A 24,776-nucleotide genomic window follows, 5' to 3' on the forward strand; every position below is an offset into this window, starting at 1 on the left:
TGCTTTTATACAGGAAACCTGAGGTTCATCAGCTGGAGCTAGATGTAAGATAATAGCTCAGAGATAGATGAACAAGCACTTAGATTTAACAAACACGGTGCCTCTGCATTCATGCAAAGTTTAGATATGTGATCAAAAAAGATGAACCATCTCTCTCTCTCTCTCTCTCTCTCTCTCTCTCACACACACACACACACACACACACACACACACACACACACGCGCACGCGCGCACGCACGCACGCACGCACGCACGCACACACACACACACACACACACACACACACACACACACACACACACACACACACACACACACACACACACATCTACTCTTAGTTCTCTTTCCATGAAGCTTTTATTTATTCCAACCTAAATGAAGCTTTGGGAGCTATTTTGCTCAGAACTGCCTGAAGCAAGCCATTGAGTGAGAACACCTACTGATGTAGTGAGTGGGTTTAAAGTTCTCTCTCTCTCTCTCTTTTGGCCTGAGGCACAACAGCAAAAGCCCTGTCCTCCAAACCCCAGGTGAAATGCATTGTACCCATATAGCTTGGATTTATTCAGGCCCTTCCTGGCCATAAAAATACAACCACCTAAAGCAATTTATTTCAGTGACACCCAAAATCATCACCCTGAGATAGCTGAGATGTCCAGACATATTTGTGCTCATTCCTGTTGTATTGAGCCAGCTCTATTATTTGCATAGGGAAGCCAACTCTGCTCCAGATGTTCTCCATGATCTGTTCCCCCATAAAATAATTGGCTGCATGGTGAATGCTATTCCATTGCTAACACATTCAACTGACCATCTTATCTTTCACTTTAGGCTCTAAAGTAACTTTGCAGTTGAACACAATTATGTCTGCTAGCATATTTTTATCCAAGAGAACCAAATCAACTTGGCTTTAAACTGTTGGATGACGGCATGTTGCAAAACAAATAAATACAGCACCGAGAAGCAGAATAAACTCAGCAATTTGTAATAGTGATGTGCGTCCATGGGTGTGCATGCGCACATGCACTGCCAGACAGTAAAAAAAGGAGTGATACAAGCATGTTCAAATACTAATCTGTGAAATGTCAAATAATATTTTGGACTGAGTGACTTTGAAAATATTTTAGGTACAATACTAATCCAAATACCCAGCTTGTGTTCCTACCTTTCTCTGTTCGCTGTGTGATGTATGAAGAGATTAAGACTCAAGAGACCTGTGTTTGACAGCATGTAAAAACATAACAACAACATCTGTGGTGTATCTCTAGTGTATTGTATGTCCCTTAAAGAAGGCCATCAGTTAAGGTATACAGGAACATACCTGACCTATCTCTGCTGCAAATTACAGATGTTTGGCACAAGCATTGTCTATTTACAATATTCACAATACTATAAATGAATAGTGATTAAAATTCCTATTTGACTAGTTTTCCTGTATTTTTAAGATGGTTGCTTGAAAAAATAGATGAGTTTAGAAATTTCCATGATAATAAAAATGATATCCAATAAAATTAAACCATGGCATGTTTAACAATTTCAAAAGGAAATAGTGGTTGTTACCCATACTGGATGGATACAATCTTTCCTGCAAATAGTGTCTGTATGTCTTTAGGGATGCAACTCACCTTTGTTTGTTTAAGTAATGCATTGTTTAAATCAAAGCAAAAATGTAGAGAAGTTTAAGTTTCCTTCAGAAGCAGCACCTAGAACAAAGATCATGGTTCTCTTGTGGTTTGTGTTAAAATAACAGGCCTTGCTATGTTATAGGCACTATAATCATCTTGCTGGGTCACATGCAGTTTCCAGGGGAAGATGTTCTTCTCAGAAGGCCAGCTTCTGCCCTGCATCACCATGAGAGTAACATCCTCATCAGACAGCAGGCGAATCAGATCACCCTCAGCATCACGGTAGTTCAGAGCAATTTCCTCACACCCAAATTCTTTCCTGCAAGATAATGGAAGAGTTAATCCTAGGTCCTGGATCATGCCAAGAAAAGGATACAAGAAAACTTTGATTCAACTTTTAAAAAATTAAAACTGGAAGAATATCCACTGTTGGCCTTGCTTCAGTGCCCAGCCATCAGTGGGCTTAATTTCATACCAGCTGCAATGCACAAATGGGTAGAACAGTCCTTGCAATATCATTCAAGAAATCTGATTGATCAGTGCTTAAATCAGAGGGGAAAGAAGATGCCCTTGATGGATACGCTCTGCAAAATTTGAGATCCCATTCCAACATACAGCTATATATTTTATCAGGTCTTCTCACTGGATCTGCTCTGTGTCAGGATCCAATCTGATAACAAAAACAGTATGTTATTGAAAGCTGACCACAGATTCTACCAAGATTTGGGCCTGATCAAACAGAGCAAAAAACAAAACAAAACAAAACAACCCTCTGTTTAGTACCTTCCAATGGCCAATCATAAAACAAAGCAGGCTAATTTGCAAGATACTGGAATTGAGAAGCTCCTACTATGACGATCAGATTCTTTTCAGAACTTAAGGAGTTCTTGGTTTGAAAAATTTGTTATCTGTATCATATAGTTGAGTCTCAGATTTACTTGTCTGAAAACAGACTCATATCAAAGTCTCCCTGCATGAAGAAAATCTTACACGGTGAAGGGAACATTTAGCTTTATCTGAGGTTAGCTTTTCACTGGGAGGTGGCAAGAAGCTTATCACTTGCTGAGTGCCAACGATAACATTGCCAGCATTTATAGTCACCCCAGGGAGTCAATGATAGACTAAGACACTAGCCTTATCAACCTGCAGAGTGAGGTGTTACATACAGCACTGATGTTACCTGTCTGTCATGGGTTTGGAGGGAAAGTTCCATCCTATGGGGAGTGGAAGGCGGGACATCAGGAGGAGGGGCTGTACTGTATATATATATGTGGAGCGTGTGTGGTGAGAGAGGAGACACTGTGAGACACTGGGATGTGACGAAGCAGCAGCTGGGAAGAAGAAGCTGTTGTGGGAGTCTGTGTGTCAGACAGGGTACTACTGTGTGTCAGAGTACCAACCTGATAGGTTCAGGTGTCTGTTGGTTAGCCAGAACTGATAGGTTCAGGGTCTGTGCTTCAAGTTAAGGGTTCTGTGTGAACCAAACTGTATGCTTGTTGAGTGAAACTAAGCCACGTTACTTTATCCTATTCACCTGATTGTTTATTTTCCCTGTGTGTATTGTAAATAAACCTTATTCTTTTTATTGTTTGAAAAATCCATCCCTGGTCTGTGTGACTTCTTAAAGGGAATGGTTGGTGGCAGCTTAGTGTAACGTGTGGCATATCCCAGTAGGTCTGGGTTTGTCACATTGATTGGTGTCCAGCGTGTGGGATACGACTGGTCCAGTTGTCCAGCGGTCCAGCAAAGCCTTGGCAAGTGTGCCCAGAGCAAGGGGGGTCTAGTCAGGGACAGTCTGAGGCGCGTAGGTAATCTTCTAGGTGTACCTCACGGGGAGGTGCGCTAGTAGAAGAACGTGCCAACTGGGGAGACTTAGATTAAGGTGCTCTGAGGTAGCCTAGTTTTGGCGGGAAAAAGCTGAGGCAAAACTGCGTAGTAACAGTGAGCTAGCTTGCCAGCTGAGAGGCCCAGCAGAGGGGGGTAGGCTCTGACTCGATACTGTTGCAAGTTAGTGCTGAAGAACAGCAGCAATCTCTAGGGAAAGCTGGTTCTGAGGCAAGAAGGGAAAAAAGTGGTCGTTTTATTTTGAGGCTTGACTTTTAAAGCAGCCTGTTCTGAGGGGGGATTATGCCCTTGACTCGAAGCCAAGTAGCAGACATGAGTGAAGTGAAAGACCCCCAGATTGACCAAGGTTCTGAGGATGAATTTGGCTCAGTGCAAGGTGACAGCACAGGAGAGCAGAACCCAGAACTTAGAAAATTGCTCATAGCCCAACAGCATGAACTGAGGATGAGGCAATTTGAAATGGAGGAAAGGGAAAGAGAAGAAAGGGAAAGGGAGAAACAACGGCAATTTGAATTAGAGAGAAGAAAGAATGGAGAGAGAGAAAATGGCGTTTGAATTAAGAAAACTGGAACTGATGAACCAGAACAATAATAATAATAGGGATTCTGAGGGAGGCCAATTATCTAAAGCTGACCTGAAGAAATTCCCTGTGTACCACAAGGGAGATTGTCCCGAGGTGTTCTTTTCCTTAGTGGAAAGAGCGTTTGTGGACTTCTCAGTGAGGGAAACTGAGAAGATGACCATCATGCGGTCTTTAATCAGTGGTAGCCTGGCTGAGGTTTATGCCGAGATGCCTGAGGAACTGATGAAAGATTTTGCAGAGTTTAAAAAACTGGTGTTTGCCAGACATGGGATAAATGCAGAGCAGCTGAGACAAAGATTCAGGTCCCTCACCAAGAAACCAGAACAGACTTTTACCCAAGTGGGGGCCCAATTAGTGAGGCTGCTTGAGAAATGGCTATCTCAGGAGGGAACAGAGACCTATGAGCAGCTTAAAGACTTGATAGCGCTGGAACAGTTCTATTCAGTCCTGCATGGGGAATTGAAATTCCAGGTGAGGGAAAGGAAACCGAGGTCTGTGGCAGAAGCCTCAGAGATCGCAGATTTTATTTCCCAAATAAGAAAGCCCTTGGGTGAGGGGAAATCTGTAGGTAAACCCAAAGAAACCTACAGCAAGTACTCTCAGGGACCAGGGAAAAGCCAGCAAGGGGGAGGGGCCCATGGTGAAGGGAAGCCCTCAGACATGAAACCAAGACCTCAGATTTTGGAGGGAAAACCAAAACAAGATGAGAGAGAATCAAAATACACCAGGAAATGTTATTTCTGTCAGGGAAAGGGTCATCTAATCTCAGAGTGTGAGAAATTGAAGCAGCTAAAAGGAATGGTGCCTCAGAATGCTAGTGGAACCAAGCCAAAAGCTGTGTTCTGTGTCCAGAAAGAGCAAGGCTCAGTGTCACTGAGGGAGCCTGTTGCCATGGCTACTCAGTCTGGAACAGCTACCTCTGCTGATCAGGCTGAGGAAAATGGTCCTCTTGTGGAGGTAAAGCGCTGCTTGCTGATAAAAACAGATTCTCAGTTGTTTGAGACAGCAGGGGTGGACGTAGGAATACTTGACCGTCAGTATAGGGGGCTGCGGGACACTTGTTCCCAGGTAACCCTGTGCCATCCAGATATTATTCCTGGGGAGTTTATAATCCCAAATGAGAGCATGAAGGTGGCAGGGATTGAGGGGCAGGTAATCTCTCTGCCAGTAGCAGAGGTACCTGTCAACTTTCAAGGCTGGAGGGGAGTGTGGCGGATAGCGATTTCATCGACTCTGCCAGCAGCCGTGCTCGTGGGAAATGACCTGGCTGAACATGTGAAACGGGTGCTAGTGATTACACGCTCACAAGCCACCACGGGGACAGTTCAGGGGGGTAATGATGAGCCAGAGACGGAAGCAGAGGGGAGTTCAGAAGCTGTGGTGGAAACCTTAACCACAGACAGCAGATTTGGACAGGAGCAAAAGGCAGACGCCACTCTCCAAAGGTGTTTTGAACAGGTGACTGACGCCCAGCTAACACCTGAAACCCCAGTGAGATTTCTGGAGAAAAAGGGGATTTTATATAGAGAAACCCTGAGGAATATCTCAAAAGGGGGAGATGGGATCAGGAGTCAGCTAGTGGTACCTGAAAAGTATCGCCCCATGATCTTAAAAAGGGGTCACTCTGACATGTTTGCTGCACACTTAGGGGTGAAAGGGCCCCTTGATTTGATCAAACAAAATTGGGAGCAGATCACCCAGGATGACCCACAAGACGTTGTGACATACATAGACACCTTGATGAATGACCTAAAGCGAAATCTAGAGCTGGCAGCAGAAAACCTGCAAGCTCAGAAGGTCAGGCAGAAAACATGGTATGACCACAAAGCTAGAGAGAGGCACTTTGACCCAGGGGAGGAAGTGCTTTGGCTTAGGCCCTGCAGAGAGAATAAACTGCAGCTCAAATGGGCAGGACCATATAGGGTCATCTCCAAGATGTCAGACCTGAACTACCTAATAGAGCAGGAGGAGAACCAAGCAAGGAGGGTGGTTCATGTAAATGCCCTAAAACCCTACTACAGAGGGGAACAGAGGGTTTTATTCGCGATAAAAGCAGCTGAGAGTGAGGAAGCTGAATTACCCTTCTGGGAGGGTAGAGGGGAAGTAAAATACAACCCAGAGGAGGTAAAGATCAGTCCTGCACTCACCCAAGACCAGCAGCAAGAACTAAAAATGCTGCTTAGTAAATATCAACAGGTGTTTTCCAACAAGCCGGGGATAGTGAAGGGAGTGATGCATCGGATCCACACAGGGGATGCACCCCCGCAGGCAGTATCCCCATACCGAGTAACGGGACCCTATAGGGACAAGGTGCGGAAGGAGCTGGACGAGATGCTTAGGGAGAACATAATCGTCCCCTCTTCTAGTCCTTGGTCCTCTCCGATAGTCCTTGTGGACAAGCCTGATGGGAGCATTAGGTTTTGTGTCGATTACAGGAAATTAAACCGTGTAACCACTCCTGATGCCTACCCAATGCCCAGGCTAGACAACCTGATTGAAACCATAGGGGGTTGTCGGTTCATCTCATCATTGGACCTGGTAAAGGGATATTGGCAATTAAGAATTGATCCCAGGGATCAAGAAAAGACTGCCTTTTGCAGCCCTTTTGGTCTCTATGAGTTTCGAGTCCTGAGCTTTGGTCTCAGAAATGCACCAGCCACATTCCAAAGGCTGATGGACCAGACCTTGGCAGGGCTCAGTGACTTTACAGTGGCCTACATTGACGACATAGGGATCTTCAGTAATACCTGGGAAGATCACCTGATACACCTGGAGTTAGTGCTGCAGAGGTTAAGTGCAGCAGGGCTAACAGTAAAGGCCAGCAAGTGTCAGCTGGGTAGCCCAGAAATAAAATACTTGGGTCACATGGTAGGGGGAGGAGTGATAAAACCCCTGGAGGCCAAAATAGAAGCTGTTCGTGATTGGCCTAGACCCAACACCAAGAAAAAAGTCAAATCATTTCTTGGGTTGGTGGGCTACTACAGAAAGTTCATCCCGAGGTTTAGCGAGATTGCGGCTCCGCTGACCGATCTGACGAGGAAGAAGGCTGATGACCGCATCCCGTGGACCAGCGACTGTGAGGCGGCGTTCCAGAGGTTGAAGGAGGCGTTAATCAACTATCCAGTCCTGCGGGCTCCAGACTTCGACCGGGAGTTCATCATCTACACCGATGCGTCTAACAGCGGGGTAGGAGCAGTTCTGTGCCAGGAGGATGAGAATGGTGACCAGCATCCAGTGTCCTACCTGAGTAGGAAACTTCATAAAGGTGAGAGACATTTGGCAACCGTGGAGAAGGAGTGTTTGGCCATAGTCTACGCGATCCAGAAGGCCAAGCCTTACATCTGGGGAAGACATTTTGTTCTGTGCACTGACCATTCACCACTGCAATGGTTAAAGACAATGAAAACCCACAATAGCAAACTTATGAGGTGGGCTTTAAACCTACAGGACTATGACTTTGAAGTGAAGGTAGTCAGAGGGTCAGTGAACTGTGTTGCTGACGCCTTATCAAGAAGACCTGAAGAATGAAGACGGCGAAAGAACATGGACTATGTGTATATAATGATGACAAAAAGTAAAATGTACCTGGTTTTAACTTGGTTTGTATGAATAAAGGTAAATTGATGTAATGTATATGGTAAATGTTTAAATGCCTAATTGCTATGGTTAACTTAGAATGTAAGTATGAGTAAGTATAATATGGTATGTATAACTGTTGTTGTGTGTTTTATTCAGGTTGTTTTTTGGTGAAAAGCACCTTAGCTTTCCCCCTACAAAACAACTTATAAAGAGGGGAGGTGTTACATACAGCACTGATGTTACCTGTCTGTCATGGGTTTGGAGGGAAAGTTCCATCCTATGGGGAGTGGAAGGCGGGACATCAGGAGGAGGGGCTGTACTGTATATATATATGTGGAGCGTGTGTGGTGAGAGAGGAGACACTGTGAGACACTGGGATGTGACGAAGCAGCAGCTGGGAAGAAGAAGCTGTTGTGGGAGTCTGTGTGTCAGACAGGGTACTACTGTGTGTCAGAGTACCAACCTGATAGGTTCAGGTGTCTGTTGGTTAGCCAGAACTGATAGGTTCAGGGTCTGTGCTTCAAGTTAAGGGTTCTGTGTGAACCAAACTGTATGCTTGTTGAGTGAAACTAAGCCACGTTACTTTATCCTATTCACCTGATTGTTTATTTTCCCTGTGTGTATTGTAAATAAACCTTATTCTTTTTATTGTTTGAAAAATCCATCCCTGGTCTGTGTGACTTCTTAAAGGGAATGGTTGGTGGCAGCTTAGTGTAACGTGTGGCATATCCCAGTAGGTCTGGGTTTGTCACATGAGGGAACTGACTGCGGGGGGGGGATGGAGATGGGGGGCAGCCATGACATCCTCCCAGCTGTTCTCTTGATCTTCCTGCCTGCTCCCTTCCAAATAGCACAGCACCTATCCTGAGCTGCCTTAACTATCATGCTGCCTCAGGTGTGGTGGAGAACATAATCTCATTGCTAGCAGTGAACTAAAATTCAACTGAGAGTCCAAATGGCTTCTGGATAGGAAAGGGGAAGGGGCTATCATTCATCCCAGAAAGCAAAATCTGCTGATGTACAACAAAGCCTTAACAGAAAGTGTGGGCTTGCTTCGACCATTCCACTGAAAAGACATATATCTCATCTGATTTCAAAAGCTAAACAGGATGGGAGACCAACAGAGAATAACTGGGATCTCCAGGTAGGGCCAGGAAAGGAAACCAGCTTGAAACCCTGGGGTGCCACTGCCAGTCAGAGCAAGCAATAATGGCTAGATAGATCAACTGTCTGATTCAGGGCAAGGCATCTTCCAGTAGTCATGTTTCATGCCACATCTGGGACTGGATTAAGTTCTTGCAGGACAAGAAATCTTCCTAGGTAGGAACAACCAAGTTTTGGATAGCTGAGTCACATGGAAGCCAATTCACTGGCTCAGCATAAAAGAGAGAGATGAACTTAAAACCTAGGTTGGGGATTCTGAGTTTCATTCTGACCATAGTATAAGGATACTGGGCTATGGCAGTATAAGGACAGACTGAAAAGTAGAGATGGATCAAGGGCTGGGCTCAGATGGTCAGAGCTATGGAAAATGAGTGAAAGGTCAGAAATGAGGATCACTCAAGAGAGAGGAAGACCTTGATGTCCAAGCAACAGTCCACTCCAAACAGGAAGGCCTTTATAGCCCTTCGTGCACTCAGCTTGAACTGGCAGGGCCAATCCAGAGCTTGTGGACACCTCACTGTCAGGAAGGGGTTTCATCCTGCAGTTCGTCTAGCTCAGCAAGGAGGATTCCCAAAATGAAAGGTTCCTGGGTTGAGCCCCGATTGCTCCTGATGGAAGAAAAGAGCCTCCGTGCTGTGGCCTCGAGAAGTGGCAGGGTTCTTTCTTGCCCAGACATGGAAACTAGAGTTTCTTTGGAAGACGGAAAGGGGAACCAAAACCCACTAACAGACTCCTGCATCCATAGAGTCCCCAGGGAGCATTTAGACTCACACATGACTGCCATAAGAACATAGCTATCAATGTCATTTGGTCACATTCCTGGTAAGCTCTCAGATGCCCATTTATTTATATTTTTGGTTTACATCTGCCTTTCTCCCAGGGACTGAGAAACAAAGCAATTAGAAATGTGGGTATAAGGCTGCTTATATCCCCAGACCGCAGAAACAGAGAAGGCCACACAGTAGGCCAGAGCTGCAGGGCCACCTCTGGAAGCAGCTGGCTAGCAGCGTGCCAGTCTACCTGTCTGTACACAGTGCATGCCGATACCCTGCCCAGATCAGGTCCTGGCTGAGAACCAAGGAGAGGAGCGTCCCACTCCTTTATGAATCCTCAGTTTGAACAATTTGATCGTGGCTAAAACAACAGCTCTCTTAGAGTGTCAACAACGCAAAGCCTTCCATTACTGGGGAAATGGACCAGAAAGTGCAGTTGAATGACCTTTGCTCTCTGCATGGGAATTTCTTACAGATTAGTAAGTCAAGCAATTACGCTTTGAATTAGGGCTACCTTAAAAATGATGTTTCATTCCACTCTCATATGTGACAGCATAATTCTCCTAAAATCAGTAGACTTTTTACTCCTCTGATATTTTTTCCTTGTTGTTCATGAGTGAGGCAATTTTCACATTTTCTCTCCTGAGTACTGATGTACCCAGTCTTCCCAGAGATGATTTATTACTTTTTGATCTACTTCATCCCTAGGAGCTCACTGTGATGCACGTTGTCCCTCTTTTGATTTTATTGCCACAACAGCCTTGTGAGGAAGAGCAGGTTCAAGAGACGACAACACATTTAAGGTTATCCAGTGAGTATCGTGTAGAGATTCAAACTCAGCACCTTTTTAATGAAACCACACTAGCTCCTGGAACTTAGCAGTAAGGTTAGGCTCTTATTTAAAGGAAACAACAATCAAATGCATTCCCGGTCGAAGACATGCATTATGCTAACTTTTTTGTAGATTATATAATCTAAAGAGAAAAGGCAGGGATACTTTTGAGAAGAGTCTCTAGCAATTTAAAATCAAAAGAATACAAGTAGGTCTGCTTTGGAAAGCTTGGTGAATATGCGCATATGCACATCAACAGACACAATCCAACATGCACAACAATCTGAAAAATTCAAGGTAAAGGAGACTGCGAAAGACAATGAGCAGAAGGAAAGGTGTTGCACTAAACCTAGCACTAATGAAGACATATACCAATTTATCTGTTTAATGAGGTGCTAAATTTGGCATTTTTGAACGGAAGTGGAGTGGAAATAAGGGCAGGGCATGGCATTGTGTAAGAAGGGCTATGTAAGTTAATAGCAATGGGATCATATCCTTCATTAGAGAGAGACTGCATTAGAACGGTAAACTGAAGACACCGATTCTTTTTTTAAGTTCCACAAGAGAACAGCTTTCATTCAGGGGATGGAATACTTCAGTTGTTTGGAAAAAAAGAAATGCCGGAACCATTCAGTCATTTTAGTTTAATGAACATGGAGCTAAATTCTAGATCAGCTTTCTAGCAGCTGAAGGATTCAGTTAGCAAAAGGTCCCAACTGAAGGGGTTTCTTTCCTTCCCTCCCTCCAACAAAGCCCCACTCTATTCAGCAGGATCCCTGGCTGGCTGAGAATGCCATGTAAATGGAGTGGGGACATCTGCTTTTGCCAGTCTGATTCCATGTCCCATATCTGGCTACCACCCTGTGAAAACGTCTTGCAGAGATGGACTTTTCTGGTACAAATGCAGAGAAACTGGAATTTAGACAAATGGATATGAGTGTGTGGATTTTCCTTACATTCTGATGGGGAGCTCATGTGTGCGTGCTTTTACCTTATGAGGTCCATTAGATCTTGGAATAATGGGGTACTACTTAGATCTTCTTCCACCGATATGTCTCTGAAACCAAAGAGGTCAAGATCAGCATCACAGGCATACTATGAAGGAAATCCAGGCAGTGGATACATGCATGTTTAGGTTTGAAAGGAAGAAGGAGGAGCCAGTCTGAAGAGATGTGAACCAATGACTCCTGGGGGAATTGGGAGGGAGAGAGTGATCTGACAGAGACAATAAGGAGGCACCTGCAGAGTCCGGGCTGTAGGGGAAGTGCCAGCATTTTGACCCCATGCAGGTTGGCACAACCGCACCCCTGGAACAGCTTCATTTGCACGTGTGATGTGTCAGGTACTGTGGAAAGATTTACATCTGCTTCGACTGATAAATTTGTGAGAGGAGGAAATAACCATTTGCCTTGCCATGGGCTTTCACGTGAGGCCCTGAACTTCTGTCTCAGAGTTTTGTCCTGGTAGCAGAGCTGAGGGTAAACGCTGTTCCCACACCTGGTAAACTTTAGCAAAAATGGGTGTCATACTGGGGCATGAAACAATGTTCCAGTGCCTTTATCTAAAAACTGCTTTCAAACAAGAGCAAAATCACTTCACAAAGTGAAAGTACAATCAGAAGTATGAAAGGGAAGGAGTAAGAGCATGGTGTCACCTCACCCTCCAGATATCATCTCTGCAATCCAATTTGCTTCCTAAATGGCTTTTCTTTGTTTAGGATTTAAAATCCACTGAAATCATACATAAAGGAAGTTCATTGGGTAGGGCTATTTGGAACAGGAACAGGATAAACGTCCTCCTTCCTACAACTTCTCCTCACTTATATACTTCTTCAGGAGCAGTTCTGTTTGTAAAAGAATTGACACCTGGTGCATTTGCTCCTCAAGGGGAGCTTATATGTATTCTTCACTACTTCTCCCTGGCCACCACCTCCTCCTTTTTCCTCCATTGTTTGTCAGATTTTGCATTGTATGCATCCCTTAGGAAAGGCCTGCCACCTTTGCTCTCTCAAGCACCATGTTCACTGGTGAGCTATATAAATATGAGCATAATAAATAAGAACCGGTGCCCATTTTGGTCCCAGTAAGTTCAGAAATAGGAAGAAAGGGTCCTCCAGGGATTTGCCTGAACCTCAAGACCTTCAGGAACCAGGAAAAGAAAGGAAGGGAAGGATAATGCAGGCTCATCGCAGTACCTGATGGTGCTGACGTTGTCATCATGGTAATAGCAGCGCAGCCAGTTGAATGAGTCCTCTTCCTGTGGAAGGTCTTTAATGACCGTCACAAAAGCACATGGGAAAATGCCAGTGGCGCCTCCAACAGTTCCCTGGGATGAACAGATAACTCAATTTGTTGAAAGGGAACATTATCAAAGTTAGAAAACAAAGAACAGAGTAGCAAAATTTCATTATCTTTGGATGCAGTGCAAGATTTCTTCCTACAAGTGCAGCTGAGGGGAGATCTCTATGAGATGGAATTAGCTGGCAAGGAAATTATCACTGAAGCCCAGGGCAGCAAATGAAACCCAAAGTAAAGGGCACTATATATTCTTAACAAAAAAACAAAACTGGCACTAAGAAACAATCTGGTCCTGTGTAAAGTCACTCCAAGAGCCATGACATCACTACAAGGCATTGTCAGTAGAAGTTATCTGCAAGGGAGAAATGTCACAGCAGTATAGCTGTGCAGCTTTTCTCCCACCTTCTCCCAGAAACTGCCAGCCCCAAAGCACTTGTATTCTTTGTCTATTTTGCAGCAGCAAAAAGAGTGCAGGAGGGTGGAATATGTAACCAGTTTTCTATAAAAGAATAAAAATAATAATCCAAGGACACCAGCAATAAATTCCCCTCTATTCAGATCAGAAGCTGATTAATTATTTAATCAATATTCCCTTAGTCACAATGAATGGGAAGCAATAACATAGAACCTTCGAGCAGGAAGTTTTTAATTAAAGGTACAATCACTCTTAAAATCTTATATAATATCTTTTTTTCCTTTCAACACTGGAAAGGTGAATGCTGCCATTGTATTTTATTGCAAACAAAACCATCAAAACATGTCTGAGCAAACACAGGACAGTCTAGAAAAGAGTGGGATACAGAAAACTAGGAACAAGTTATCTGGAAAAAAAAAAAGCTTGAAACAGCTATGGTATTGAGCCATTCAACAGAAACACATGCACAGATATACCACAAATGTCTGGTGTGTTTCACTACTTGTGGTGCAACTGAAAGGATGTCCAGTGAGGACTGCAGTGAATGGCTCAGCTGACACAGAAGGAAGGTGCTCTTCAAAAGTCTAAGCTTGGTATCAGGACATGACAGACTTGGACATAAAATCTGGTACTGTTTTCATCCATCCAGTAGCATCAATAAAGTTAAACCACCACCTGATTTAAAAGGAATGACTATACTGTACATGCTGGATAGATATTGCAACTCAAACTGTGTCTCACCATAGATTAGGCCTTGATATTTACCTCAAACCAGTCTTTGTTGAGCTTGCTGAGCAAATAGATCAAATCTCCTTTCTTGAAGCTCAGTTCCAGTTCATTGGCTCCCATAAAATCAAATAGTGCCTATAAGAAGTAACCAAGAAAAGAAAAAGAACAATGCTCAAAGTTTAGATTCAGTGTAGGGTTACGCTGATAAAGATCACATAGTTCCCTCTCTTTGAAGATGCCTGAGCTAGCATCCAATAATTCAGATTACCTATTCCAAAATTTGACTGAAAGCACACCCCACCACTCCATAGTAAGAATGTTTTTTGTTGCTCTGTATCTGGCATGTACTCCACTAAAAAAATATGAGTGTGTGATAATTCCTATATTCAAGTCGTTCCCATCTTAAGTCCCCATATGTTCTTGGACTACAATTCCCAGAATAATGGCCAACCCAACTAATGATGAAGGCTTCTGGAAGTTTTAATCCAAGAACATCAGGGAACCCAAGGTAGAAAAACAATGTTCTGTTACCTGTTATCTCTATATTGTGGGGTCACACAACAGCACTCCTCGAACATCTAAGTTAATATCACATTAAGGGCACAGTCACACAGACCGTAAGAGCCACAGTTTTATCAATTCTGCTGTTGGTTGTTGTGGGTTTTTTGGGCTCTTTGGCCGTGTTCTGAAGGTTGTTCTTCCTAATGTTTCTCCAGTCTCTGTGGCCGGCATCTTCAGAGGACAGGAGTAGCAGAGGACAACAGTAATTCTGTTGTTATTTAAATTGTTTTATAAATTTCTGGTAACATGATGCATAGGTAAAGTTGATTCCTTTGGCCAACTGATCAATTATTTTCAACCTTGCCCGCATGTTTTTTTTAAAATGATCCAATGCCTGAATCACTTCTATCTACATTGGATTGACATGTGTGAACACTGCTGTCAACCTACTCCACACCCACTTGTGCTTTTGGCACCATAGGCACTGCTTGGCCACCATGCGTATTCCCCTTTTAACTTTTTTTTTCAAATGCTAAAGTAATTCTTTTCCCCAAGAGATTACTGCTTTGTCAGTTTCCTGTAACAGTCACCCCATTTTGTCCCTTAGCTTGTCAATGTGGAGAAGAATCTCACCTACTGTTCTTTGAGAAACAAGGCACCCTAAAACCAAAGAACAACCAAGGGAAAGCTTGTGTTATGGAACATCTTTCAATATTGCCTCCTAAAGTTCTTCACATTAATTTAAATGGTGCTTTAGTGATATATCATTTAGGTTTTTAAAAAAATTAAAACAGCAATTTTAGAGCAGGTTTTTTTCTTGTAACAGAACAAAAAATGAGTCAATTTCATTGAGATGGCACATGTAGCTTACAAAACTTTTTCAAAGTTGGAGAAATGTATAGAAAGAAAAAACAGCCATGTGAACGCACCCAGCGATTTATATACCACGTGAGTATACATAAATGATATACCAATAATGATATAAATATAGGATACTGAAACAATTCAAATGACCTGTGTGATTAGGCCCTTAGATAACGAAGCAGACCTTTTCATTCCCATTCCTAATTTGAAACTATTTTCTACAACAGCATATCTCTCTTGAACTTGCTGCCTCTCTTGACATGTTTATTTACAAATACAAACGGGGTGGGGGGAAGGGTGTCTGCCTTTAAGTGGTTTGTAGAGCTGGTTCCAATACTAACATCAGAAATGAAGAGTATTGTACTGATAGACAAAACAATATCTAGCCATCACTAAGGGACCACCTTTTCCTCCAGATTCCCATAGAACTTCATTTGCTGTTGTCTTTCCAATAAATCTAATTAGACACTAAGATGGTCTCTCTCTAAATATGTTCTCTTCAATGAATACTATGTATGTTTTAAAATACGATTTGTTGCTATCTGCTATCAAATCACTTCTTCTTTAGGGCAGCCCTATGGCTTAACGACTTCCAAAAGGTCCTGCCGTTAGTAGCCCCATCCAGATTTTGCAAATTTAGGGTCATGACTAACTTTACTGAAGCACTCCATCTCATCTTTCTTTTTTCTCAATGCCTTCAAATTTTCCTAGCATTACTGTGGAAATGGGATAGATAAGACTTATGACTGAACATATGAGAAAGGGACACAGACTGGAAATATATGTATTTTATCTATTACTAGTGACTGTTATATACTTTCTCAACAATGTTTGTCACTGCCAAGACGGGAAGATCCTTCACGCTTCCTTACTTCCCCTTTATTTTTAAACAGTGTGCTTTCCTAAGTTGAAGCTGACAACCTGATTTCTTTGCACTGGCTGGTTAGCTTAGACTGTGCTACTGGAGCAATATTTTCTGGCTGTCAAATATTCAGCCGCGTGTTCAAAGAAATGGCTTCATACAGCCACACAGCCTTTTGTACAGCATGTAGCATGTTGGATAATGTACCTACCTCAGCCCTTGGGGCTGCCATTCGGTCAAAGCTAGGTTCCTTTGGAGAAATACTTTTCCTGTCAGAAAGCAGAGGGAGACCAATGGCTTATCAGTTCCACTGAGGACAAGGGAAGAAACAGTGAGCTTAAAATTTCAAGCAAAGAGGCTATAGTTGAATGTGTTGTGTATTGGTGAAGGCTGAGATAAAAATACTCACACTCGGCGAGTGCGTGGGCGAAGCCTCCGTAGACCCTGAGGTATCTGTACACTGTCAAATTCCGACTGATAAAAAAACAATCGGACATCTTCATCTAACAATAGCCAAGAAGGAAGGCTAAGCAGTTTCTGAGTCAAAGGAAAGAGAGAGTAGGATGTAAACAAGAGAACTTTCTCCTCATGACATTCTGGCATCTTCCTGCCATATTTAAAGGCTACCACTGTCCAGATTTTGGATGCAAACCAAATGTCTACTACAGCTTGCATGGGTCCTTTAAGTTGTGGACCACAATAAGCACTAAGGATATTGAACTTTGCCTGCAAAAATTACCTTAGGCTGCAGTGCTCTGAATAGATCTGTACACCATTATTTCCTAATAATAGCTCCCTGGCCAACGGTGACTATGTAGTTGAGACAACAAAGCTTACTTTACCTTCATATATATGTTAAGCAGTGGAATTCGACTGTCTGCAATTTCTCTCTTTGCACCAACATAAACTTTTCCTGAAAAGAAACAGAGTAAATCAAGAGAATTAAAGAAGTGTCGTCATGGGGAAAAAGGGTAGAAAGGAAAGCAATAGCAAGTTTGACAGCTAATTGTCTTTTCTTTGAGCAATGCAAGGACTGAAGGTTATATTACAAACACACATTACTTTGATACTGATTTAGTTCTCATGATTCACCACAAAGAATCCAGAAAGTTTTACTTTGATGGACCACTGGGGATGCTCAAAGAACCTCAGAGGTTCTGGAGTTCTACAGGTACTAAAAAAATGGTACCTGTAGAACTCACAAACTCTATATAACAGATATTGCTCAAAAACAGAGTGCAACTCATTCTCCCCAATATCTTCTAATGACAGATATAATTAGGAGAATCCAATTTCCTAGAACAAGCTGTAAAAGCTAGGGGAATTTGGATGTGGCCTTTGGAATTTCCTATTTAACCTACAAACATCTTTCACTGGTAGGAAAAGGTAATCCGACAGGTAGCCACATTATTCAATTGTAGCAAAAAAAGAAACCAGAAATCATGTAGCACCTATAAGACTAAGTAGTGTTCATTTTTCATAAGTTTTAGTGTGTCCAAACACACTTCTTCAGAGGACTAGAAAGTCACCTGCCGGGAGGGAAGGGGCAACTATTAATTGTTATATACGCCCCCCCAGTGACACAGCTGCTCCAAATACTCTATATCTAGAAAACCATCTCAAGGGTTGCCATGAGTCAGAATCACCTTGACAGCACATGATCATTATCAATATAAATAAATGAAAGGAAGCTTTATCAGTGGCTTTTTGAATGGCAGTGTTGTGGAGAGTATATATTATCTTAAAATGGGTGAGCATTCCCTCACCATAGGAAGGTGTGTTTGTGAAAATACATGATGTTTACACAGGCAGGTGGGGATCATTCTGGAAGGAAGGAGGATGTGCAAAATAGAAGTATGAAGTTTGCATATACATCCATGAGAAAGATGGGTTTAGGTCATAGGAAGAAAGCTGTGTGGGTAAAATACATCCTTCAGTAGCTGAGCACATACAACAAAAAGGATTCTGTACAAGATTCCTACTTCTAAGGAAAGTGATGAACAAACTTTACCCCAATCCCACATCCCCCTATGGGCACTGCAGTTCAGAATCAGCAACCTCCTCCCAGGGAAGACATTCCACACTTCTGTACTGTTGAGATGGAAAAATGATGAGCTTCAAAATTAGAACTGTGTGCCAATTCCCTCAGTTTATGGTGCTTCATATTAGCCTCTGAAAGTCATCAGACAAAGAGAGGCATCGAAAATGGTAACACATTATTAGCTCTTGTCTTTCAATAGAGAAGACGAACTTTCATGAGGAGAAGAAAATTCGATATTTAGGAATACAAATTACAAAAAAGACAAGTACATTATTCAAAGATAACTACATGAAACTAATGAAGGAGATACAGAACAATTTGGAGAAATGGGACAAATTACAACTATCGTTGTTGGGAAGAATTGCAGCAATTAAAATGACTATTTTACCAAAAATCCTATTCTTATTTCAGTCAATCCCTATAATATTAAAACAGTCATTTTTCAAAGAATTTAATAAGATAATCATGAGATTTATATGGCAAGGTAAAAAACCAAGAATTAAAATTAAGGCAATGCAAGATGCTAAGCAGAGGGGTGGCTTTGGTCTTCCTGACTGGGTTCTGTATTATAGAGCTTGTATTCTAGATTGGATAAAAGAATGGATAACTCTAGAAAATGATAGATTACTTAGCTTGGAGGGACATGATTTGCAATTAGGCTGGCATGCCTATTTATGGTATAAAAAGGACAAAGAACAAAAAATTTTTAATTCACATATGATAAGAAGAGCTTTACTGGGAATGTGGAGAAAAATTGTACAACAAATTTATTACAAAATACCTGTATGGGTGTCACCGTTAGAGGCCTTTATTCAACCCAGTCTTATGACAAAAACAAACTTTTTAAAATATCAAGATCTATTAAAAAAGGATGGTGAACTAAAGTCTAAAGAAGAGCTAGAGTCACAGAATATATATATAGAGTGGTGGCCTAGAGCACAGCTAGAATCTAGATATACAAAAGATAAAATAGAAGGCTTCTACTTAGAGCAAACGATTTTTGACAAACTTTTATTAGGTTCAAAAGAACAAACTGTTAAGAAAATGTATAATTATATGTTGGAAATTAAGATGCAAGATGAAATGGTTAAGGAATGTATGATTAAGTGGGCACAAAATATAGGGCATAACATTGATATTGATCAATGGCTGAAAATATGGCAAAATAATATAAAGCTTACAAGATCGGTGAACTTTAAAGAGAATATATATAAGATGTTTTATAGATGGCACATGACCCCAGAAAAATTGTCAAAGATGTATACAGATGTATCAAATAAGTGTTGGAAATGTGAATCACAAGTGGGAAGCTATTATCATATGTGGTGGTCATGTGGAGTAGCGAAACAATATTGGAAAAGAGTACATGTAATGTTGGAACAAATATTGCTCTGTAAAGTGCCATTAACCCCAGAACTGTTTTTATTGAGTATGATACCTGAAAATATAGATAAGTCAAAGAATTATATAGTTATATACATAGTTACGGCAGCTAGAATTTTATATGCTAAAAATTGGAAAAGATCAACGGTACCGAAACAAGAAGATCTTATTGAAAAGATACGGGAAATAGCCGAAATGGACATTTTATCAGAAGTTATGAAGGACTATCCCTTGCAAAAGGCAACAGAAAGATGGGATCTATTTAACAAGTGGACAGAATCAACAGGCAGCTTGTGAACAGTACATATTGAAAGGAGAACTGAATCTAGAAGGCAGAAAAGAGTAAATAGAATAATTTAAAATCTTGATATGGCAATAGGTACAGAATGGATGAAAGTATGTTATTGTCTCCCCTCTTCCTCATCAATCCCAATTCCCTTTTCCTTTTTGTTATCCCTTATAAAAAATAAAAAAATACAAAATGTAAAAAAAAAAAAAGAAAATGGTAACACATTATTTATGTATGTATGTATGTATGTATGTATGTATGTATGTATGTATGTATGTATGTATGTATGTATTTATTTATTTATTTATTTATTTATTTATTTATTTATTTATTTATTTATTTGATTTATACCCCGCCCATCTGGCCTACAAGGCCACATGATAACCATGACATACAATGAAAAGATTCAACATAAGTTACACTGAAATGAGACAGTGGACTTCTTCAGTATGTAGTATTATCTCAGCCATTTGCTAGATCTTCTTTTATACACATGGCAGGGCATAAATTGCACACACATAGGCGCTATGTTAATTGAATTTCTCCACAGTCACATAACATTTGTCCTGTATCTAAGTGGCCCTGTTTTATGGGAGGTAAACATGGGCTTTATTTGTAAGACTGCTAATGAACAAAGCTTTGAAGGAATTAAGTTTCTGGAGAGAAAATGTGCTAATGATTTTGAACTGCACAGTTGTTGTCTTGTGTAATTTGACTGATTTGTGTGATGAGCCCATTTCTGATCACAAGAGCCCATTGGCTGAGCTATTCCACTACTGAAGTTACATTCTATTCTGCAACTATAACTCTTTTATTATTCACTGACTTAGAAAGATTCATTACCAGATTACCAAAATGACTAGAGGTAGAATCAGAAAGCCTTTGTGGCTTACCTGGCAGAACAGGAAGCATACAGGTGAAGCGGCTGTTTTTGCTTTCTACGCCATATCTTTCCTCCAGTTTAGCATGCAAGTTATAGAACTGTCGATAACGCCTGAAGATCATATACCTGCCCCCTCCTTTCGTTTTGACTTCTATCACAAACATCTAGAAAAGAAGAAGGCACCAACTGAATCTCTGACACCGTCAGTTAATTAATCTCAGATATTATGGCCTAACAAGCAGGAGCAGATGCTTTGAGCTACACTCCCTAAGATGCAGCTTAAGATGATCGATTGTGAGGGATTCTGGGAAATGTAATCCAAAACATATGGAGGACAACTGCTTGCTTACCCCAGCCTGGCGAATTGTTGTAAGTGAACTGTAGTGGGCTAACACAATGAGTAGCTTAACTTACTATAACATTTGTATCCCTTTAACAAGAGGGGAACAGAAGCAAATACAATTATGTAAACTATCTCTTGCGTCTGACTTTCCCTTTGGTGCACTAGGGTGGTTCTGGATAAAAGGGATACAATAAAATACAGTCTGCAGCTACTAGGATAAATCCCCCTGCATTTATTTATTTATTTATTTATTTATTTATTTATTTAGTTAGTTAGTTAGTTATTTAGTTAGTTAGTTAGTTAGTTAGTTAGTTAGTTCGTTCGTTCGTTCGTTCGTTCGTTCGTTCGTTCGTTAGTAACATTCTGGGTGGCCTCCATGAGGGCAATAATGAAATAATTACTTTGCTATCAATAGAGGGTCCCCTCTTTCAACTCTTATGCATGCGCCAGGGCATAAATAAAGGAGATGCAGAGAAGGTTTAAGCCTCTCCCATCCATGTGTTCTAGTCCTGTTCAGATTGGATCTTTTACTTTAGATTTAAAAAGAGAACGATCTACTACACATTTAACCCAAAGAAATAAACCAAAATTGCAATATTGACAATCACTCATTGCATATTTCAACATTGATTGTGAAAGCTAGCACTGTGAAAGAAGCCATTACCCAAGTGAAATATCTCTTTTGTGAAATAATAGATAAATGCTGTTTGTCAATAAAGCAAAACACATCCTGCATTTCTACCTTCCTAGCGTCCCCAGCCCCCCCCAATAACATGGATCAGATCAATATCCCTTTTAAAAAGTCCTTTTCTTACAAAGTAACTTGAGAAGCCTCTTTTTTCTTCAATATCTGCAATATTAGCAGAAACTGGTACATCATCTGGAAGCTGGTCAAAATCACTGAAAGGCAAGTTATGAGAATACAGTATTACTGAACGCAATGGTCCTTATTAGGGTGGGAAGATCATGAGGTCATGGATTTGGGAAGAGATTTGTATGGGATATCAAGAATACTGTTAACATCAAGGCACAATAAAAGCCAATGCACAGGTTTTGGTGTAGTGCAGGGTTTGAGCATAGTCTGATGTCATTTATAGGGGAGGTTTCTCTTCCTTCCCACCACTACAGAAATTGTTGTTGTTGTGGCCTGTGCCGTTTTCCCAAGGCTCTGTGACACCCTGCCTGTTTGCTTTGTCTCCTCTCAGTCCCCTCTGGAGGGACAGAAGGCTCAAAGCAGAGCTCTTCCTATGGCGCACTTGCCTCCTCTCCTCATAATATCCCCAGGATGGAGGCCGTTGATATGCCCTGCCTCCTCTCCACTCTTCCCAAACAGTTCTGATCTGACCGCCGCTTGAAATTGATCAGACACTCTGTCCCACATTGTTATAAAGCTCCGTGTTCCAGGAGGACACCATAGAGCTGCCACCATTGCTGCTGAGCAATGGAAGCTGTGGCAACTGGCCCTGGGGATGAGGGAGGTGTGGGTCCTGAAGGTTTCCAAAGACGACAAATATGTTTCCCACCTCTGAGAAATTACCCACTCACCCTTTAACCCACCTAAGAGTACATTTCCTTGAAATCAATAGAATGTACTACTGAAGGCATCACCATGCAGACATTTGTCCTGGGTTGGTGCAAACGTCCCTATACTGCGCTCTAGAATTTAAAACTGTTATGTCATTCACACATAAATGCTGTTATCCCGGGAAGATGTGTTTCAACTGTCCCTGAAATCACACAGCCTCCCTTTTCCCTCACTCTTCACCACCACCTACTTTTACCCCCTCCTTCCAGCAGTAATCGAATCCCCTTTTTAATGTTTAGTAAGTGAAAGTGCACTGAACTAACAGGATATTTGAATTAGTTCTGCATCAATTTATCACTATAACGCAAAGCTTACTGGTGCAGCACTAAAGTAATGGGGAAAATATTTTTAAAAAGACAATTTACAAATTGCATTACAGTTGTAGTCTTTACCAGCGTGATCAGAAGGTATGCAAAAGGATTCGTGTTCACTCCCACTTCATACCTCACTCTGTGTATCATCAGTGATATTGTTTGGCCATGTCCAACAATAACCCTAAAGGACTAATATCAGCGACCCCATAGCCAAAAGCAAGACAAAGTAATGCAAAGTGGAAATGCTACCAAAAAGTGCAAGTCCTGTTGGCCAAGCAAAATGCACTGCATACTTATGTCAAGAGATGGGATCTATTAGTGATTATTAGCACAGCACAAACAGTGGGTTAAATATTTGCTCCTATTGCACACGTGCATGCTATTTCTCATTATTAAATTTCCACACGTGCATGCTATTTCTCATTATTAAATTTCCACTATTAAATACAGTGGGACGTGGTGGCGCTGCGGGTTAAACCGCAGAAGCCTGTGCTGCAGGTTGAGAAGACCAGCAGTCATAAGATCGAATCCACGTGACGGAGTGAGGGCCAGTCGCTTGTCCCAGCTCCCGCCAACCTAGCGGTTCGAAAGCATGCGAATGCAAGTAGATAAATAGGGACCACCTTGGTGGGAAGGTAACAGCGTTCCGTGTCTAAGTCGCACTGGCCATGTGACCACAGAAGATTGTCTTCAGACAAAACGCTGGCTCTATGGCTTGGAAATGGGGATGAGCACCGCCCCCTAGAGTTGAACATGACTGGACAAAAAATTGTCAAGGGGAACCTTTACCTTTACAGTGGGGTCTTGACTTGAGAACTTAATCCGTATTGGAAGGCGGTTTTCAAGTCAAAAAGTCTGTAAGTCAAGTCTCCATTGACCTACAGTGCATTGAAAACCGATTAATCCCGTAACAGGCCGTTTTTGTTCCATTTTGGTTTTTTTCTGGTCTGTAAGTCAAATCTCAGTCTGCAAGTCAAACCTAAATTTTGCGGCCAGAGAAGTCTGTAACTCAAAAAGTCTGTAAGTCAAGCCGTCTGTAAGTCAAGGGTCCACTGTATTAAATATTTTAACACTTGCCTTATCTGGTCAGTGTTTTGATTTGCCTAAGGAAAACTAATAACAGATCTTGGAAAAGTTACTCTTTTTTTTTTTTTTACCACTATTTACTTCCAGAATAGGGTACAGGGTTCCTGCCTCTTTGTTTCTTTGGAAAGATGTATGAAAACGAAGAAATTTCTTCTGAGATTTCTTCCCAAGGAAGTCTATTTGGCACCTGCGCTGCTGTCTTTTGTGCAGTATCATGTACTGTACATTTGGGAGGAGGGGGGCATTGGTCAGTCCACCATAGGCAGCACCAAGCCTTCGGCCAGCCCTGTGAGAATTAGAGAGGAAAGGAGAGCTGAAATGATGCAAGTAGCCTGAACAGTCAGGTTACATTCATGCTCTTAGGGCAGCCAGATCCAGATCCCCTTAAGAAATCCATCAAGCTCTTCAAGGAGACTTGAAGAGGGAGGCAAGGAGGAATGCATGCAAGAAACAGTGTCTGAAGAACTCACCTCTCTCCTCGTAGCTGCCTGGGAAGAGACATTCCTCCAGCACAAGAGCAAACTCTGCAATGCTCGTGGTTTGGTTTTCTAGTGGGCCGCTCGGCCTTGATCTATGGCCTGTGAATTCTCTGCAAGGCTTCAGCAATCTCCTTCTTACTGAATACTTCTCTGTTCCCTAACAAAACAGCTTTTCTCAGCCTACCCCTCCCTTGTTCAAATGAGGAAGTGAAAGAAGAGGCCTTTTGAAATGAGAGAGTGAGGTTGCATGACAAAAGCCTGTGTCAAAAATGCTCTGCCCTGTTAGAAAAAAAGGAAAAGAAACAA

General features: G+C 41.9%; 1 protein-coding gene across 2 annotated transcripts; it reads right to left on the reverse strand.

The window, feature by feature from the left end:
• Positions 1-339: 339 nt before the first annotated feature.
• NCF4 (neutrophil cytosolic factor 4) lies at positions 340-24,776 on the reverse strand. Of its 2 annotated transcripts, XM_073000065.2 has the most exons (10): positions 24,462-24,776; positions 21,822-21,906; positions 20,674-20,827; positions 16,910-16,980; positions 16,477-16,604; positions 16,279-16,336; positions 13,877-13,975; positions 12,594-12,724; positions 11,391-11,456; positions 340-1,942 (listed from the first exon to the last, which is right to left on the reverse strand). In XM_073000065.2, the coding sequence occupies exons 1-10, from the start codon at positions 24,491-24,493 to the stop codon at positions 1,714-1,716; spliced, it is 1,053 nt and encodes a 350-aa protein (XP_072856166.2). In that variant the 5' UTR covers positions 24,494-24,776; the 3' UTR covers positions 340-1,713. The 2 variants fall into 2 exon arrangements, with proteins under 2 accessions (XP_072856166.2, XP_078232308.1); XM_078376182.1 differs by lacking the exon at positions 21,822-21,906 and having other exon boundaries at positions 24,462-24,589.

The sequence above is a fragment of the Pogona vitticeps genome, chromosome 5 (genome assembly GCF_051106095.1).
Source record: "Pogona vitticeps strain Pit_001003342236 chromosome 5, PviZW2.1, whole genome shotgun sequence".
NCBI classification, from domain to species: Eukaryota; Metazoa; Chordata; class Lepidosauria; order Squamata; family Agamidae; genus Pogona; species Pogona vitticeps.

Coding starts and splice junctions, on each gene's coding strand:
- NCF4 (XM_073000065.2), bottom strand. CDS start 24,493: ATGTCTCTTCCCAGGCAGCTACGAGGAGAGAG. Junction 12,725..13,876: donor TCAACAAAGACTGGTTTGAG/GTAAATATCAAG, acceptor TGTTCATCCCAG/GGAACTGTTGGAGGCGCCAC. Junction 1,943..11,390: donor GATCTAATGGACCTCATAAG/GTAAAAGCACGC, acceptor ATTATCTTGCAG/GAAAGAATTTGGGTGTGAGG.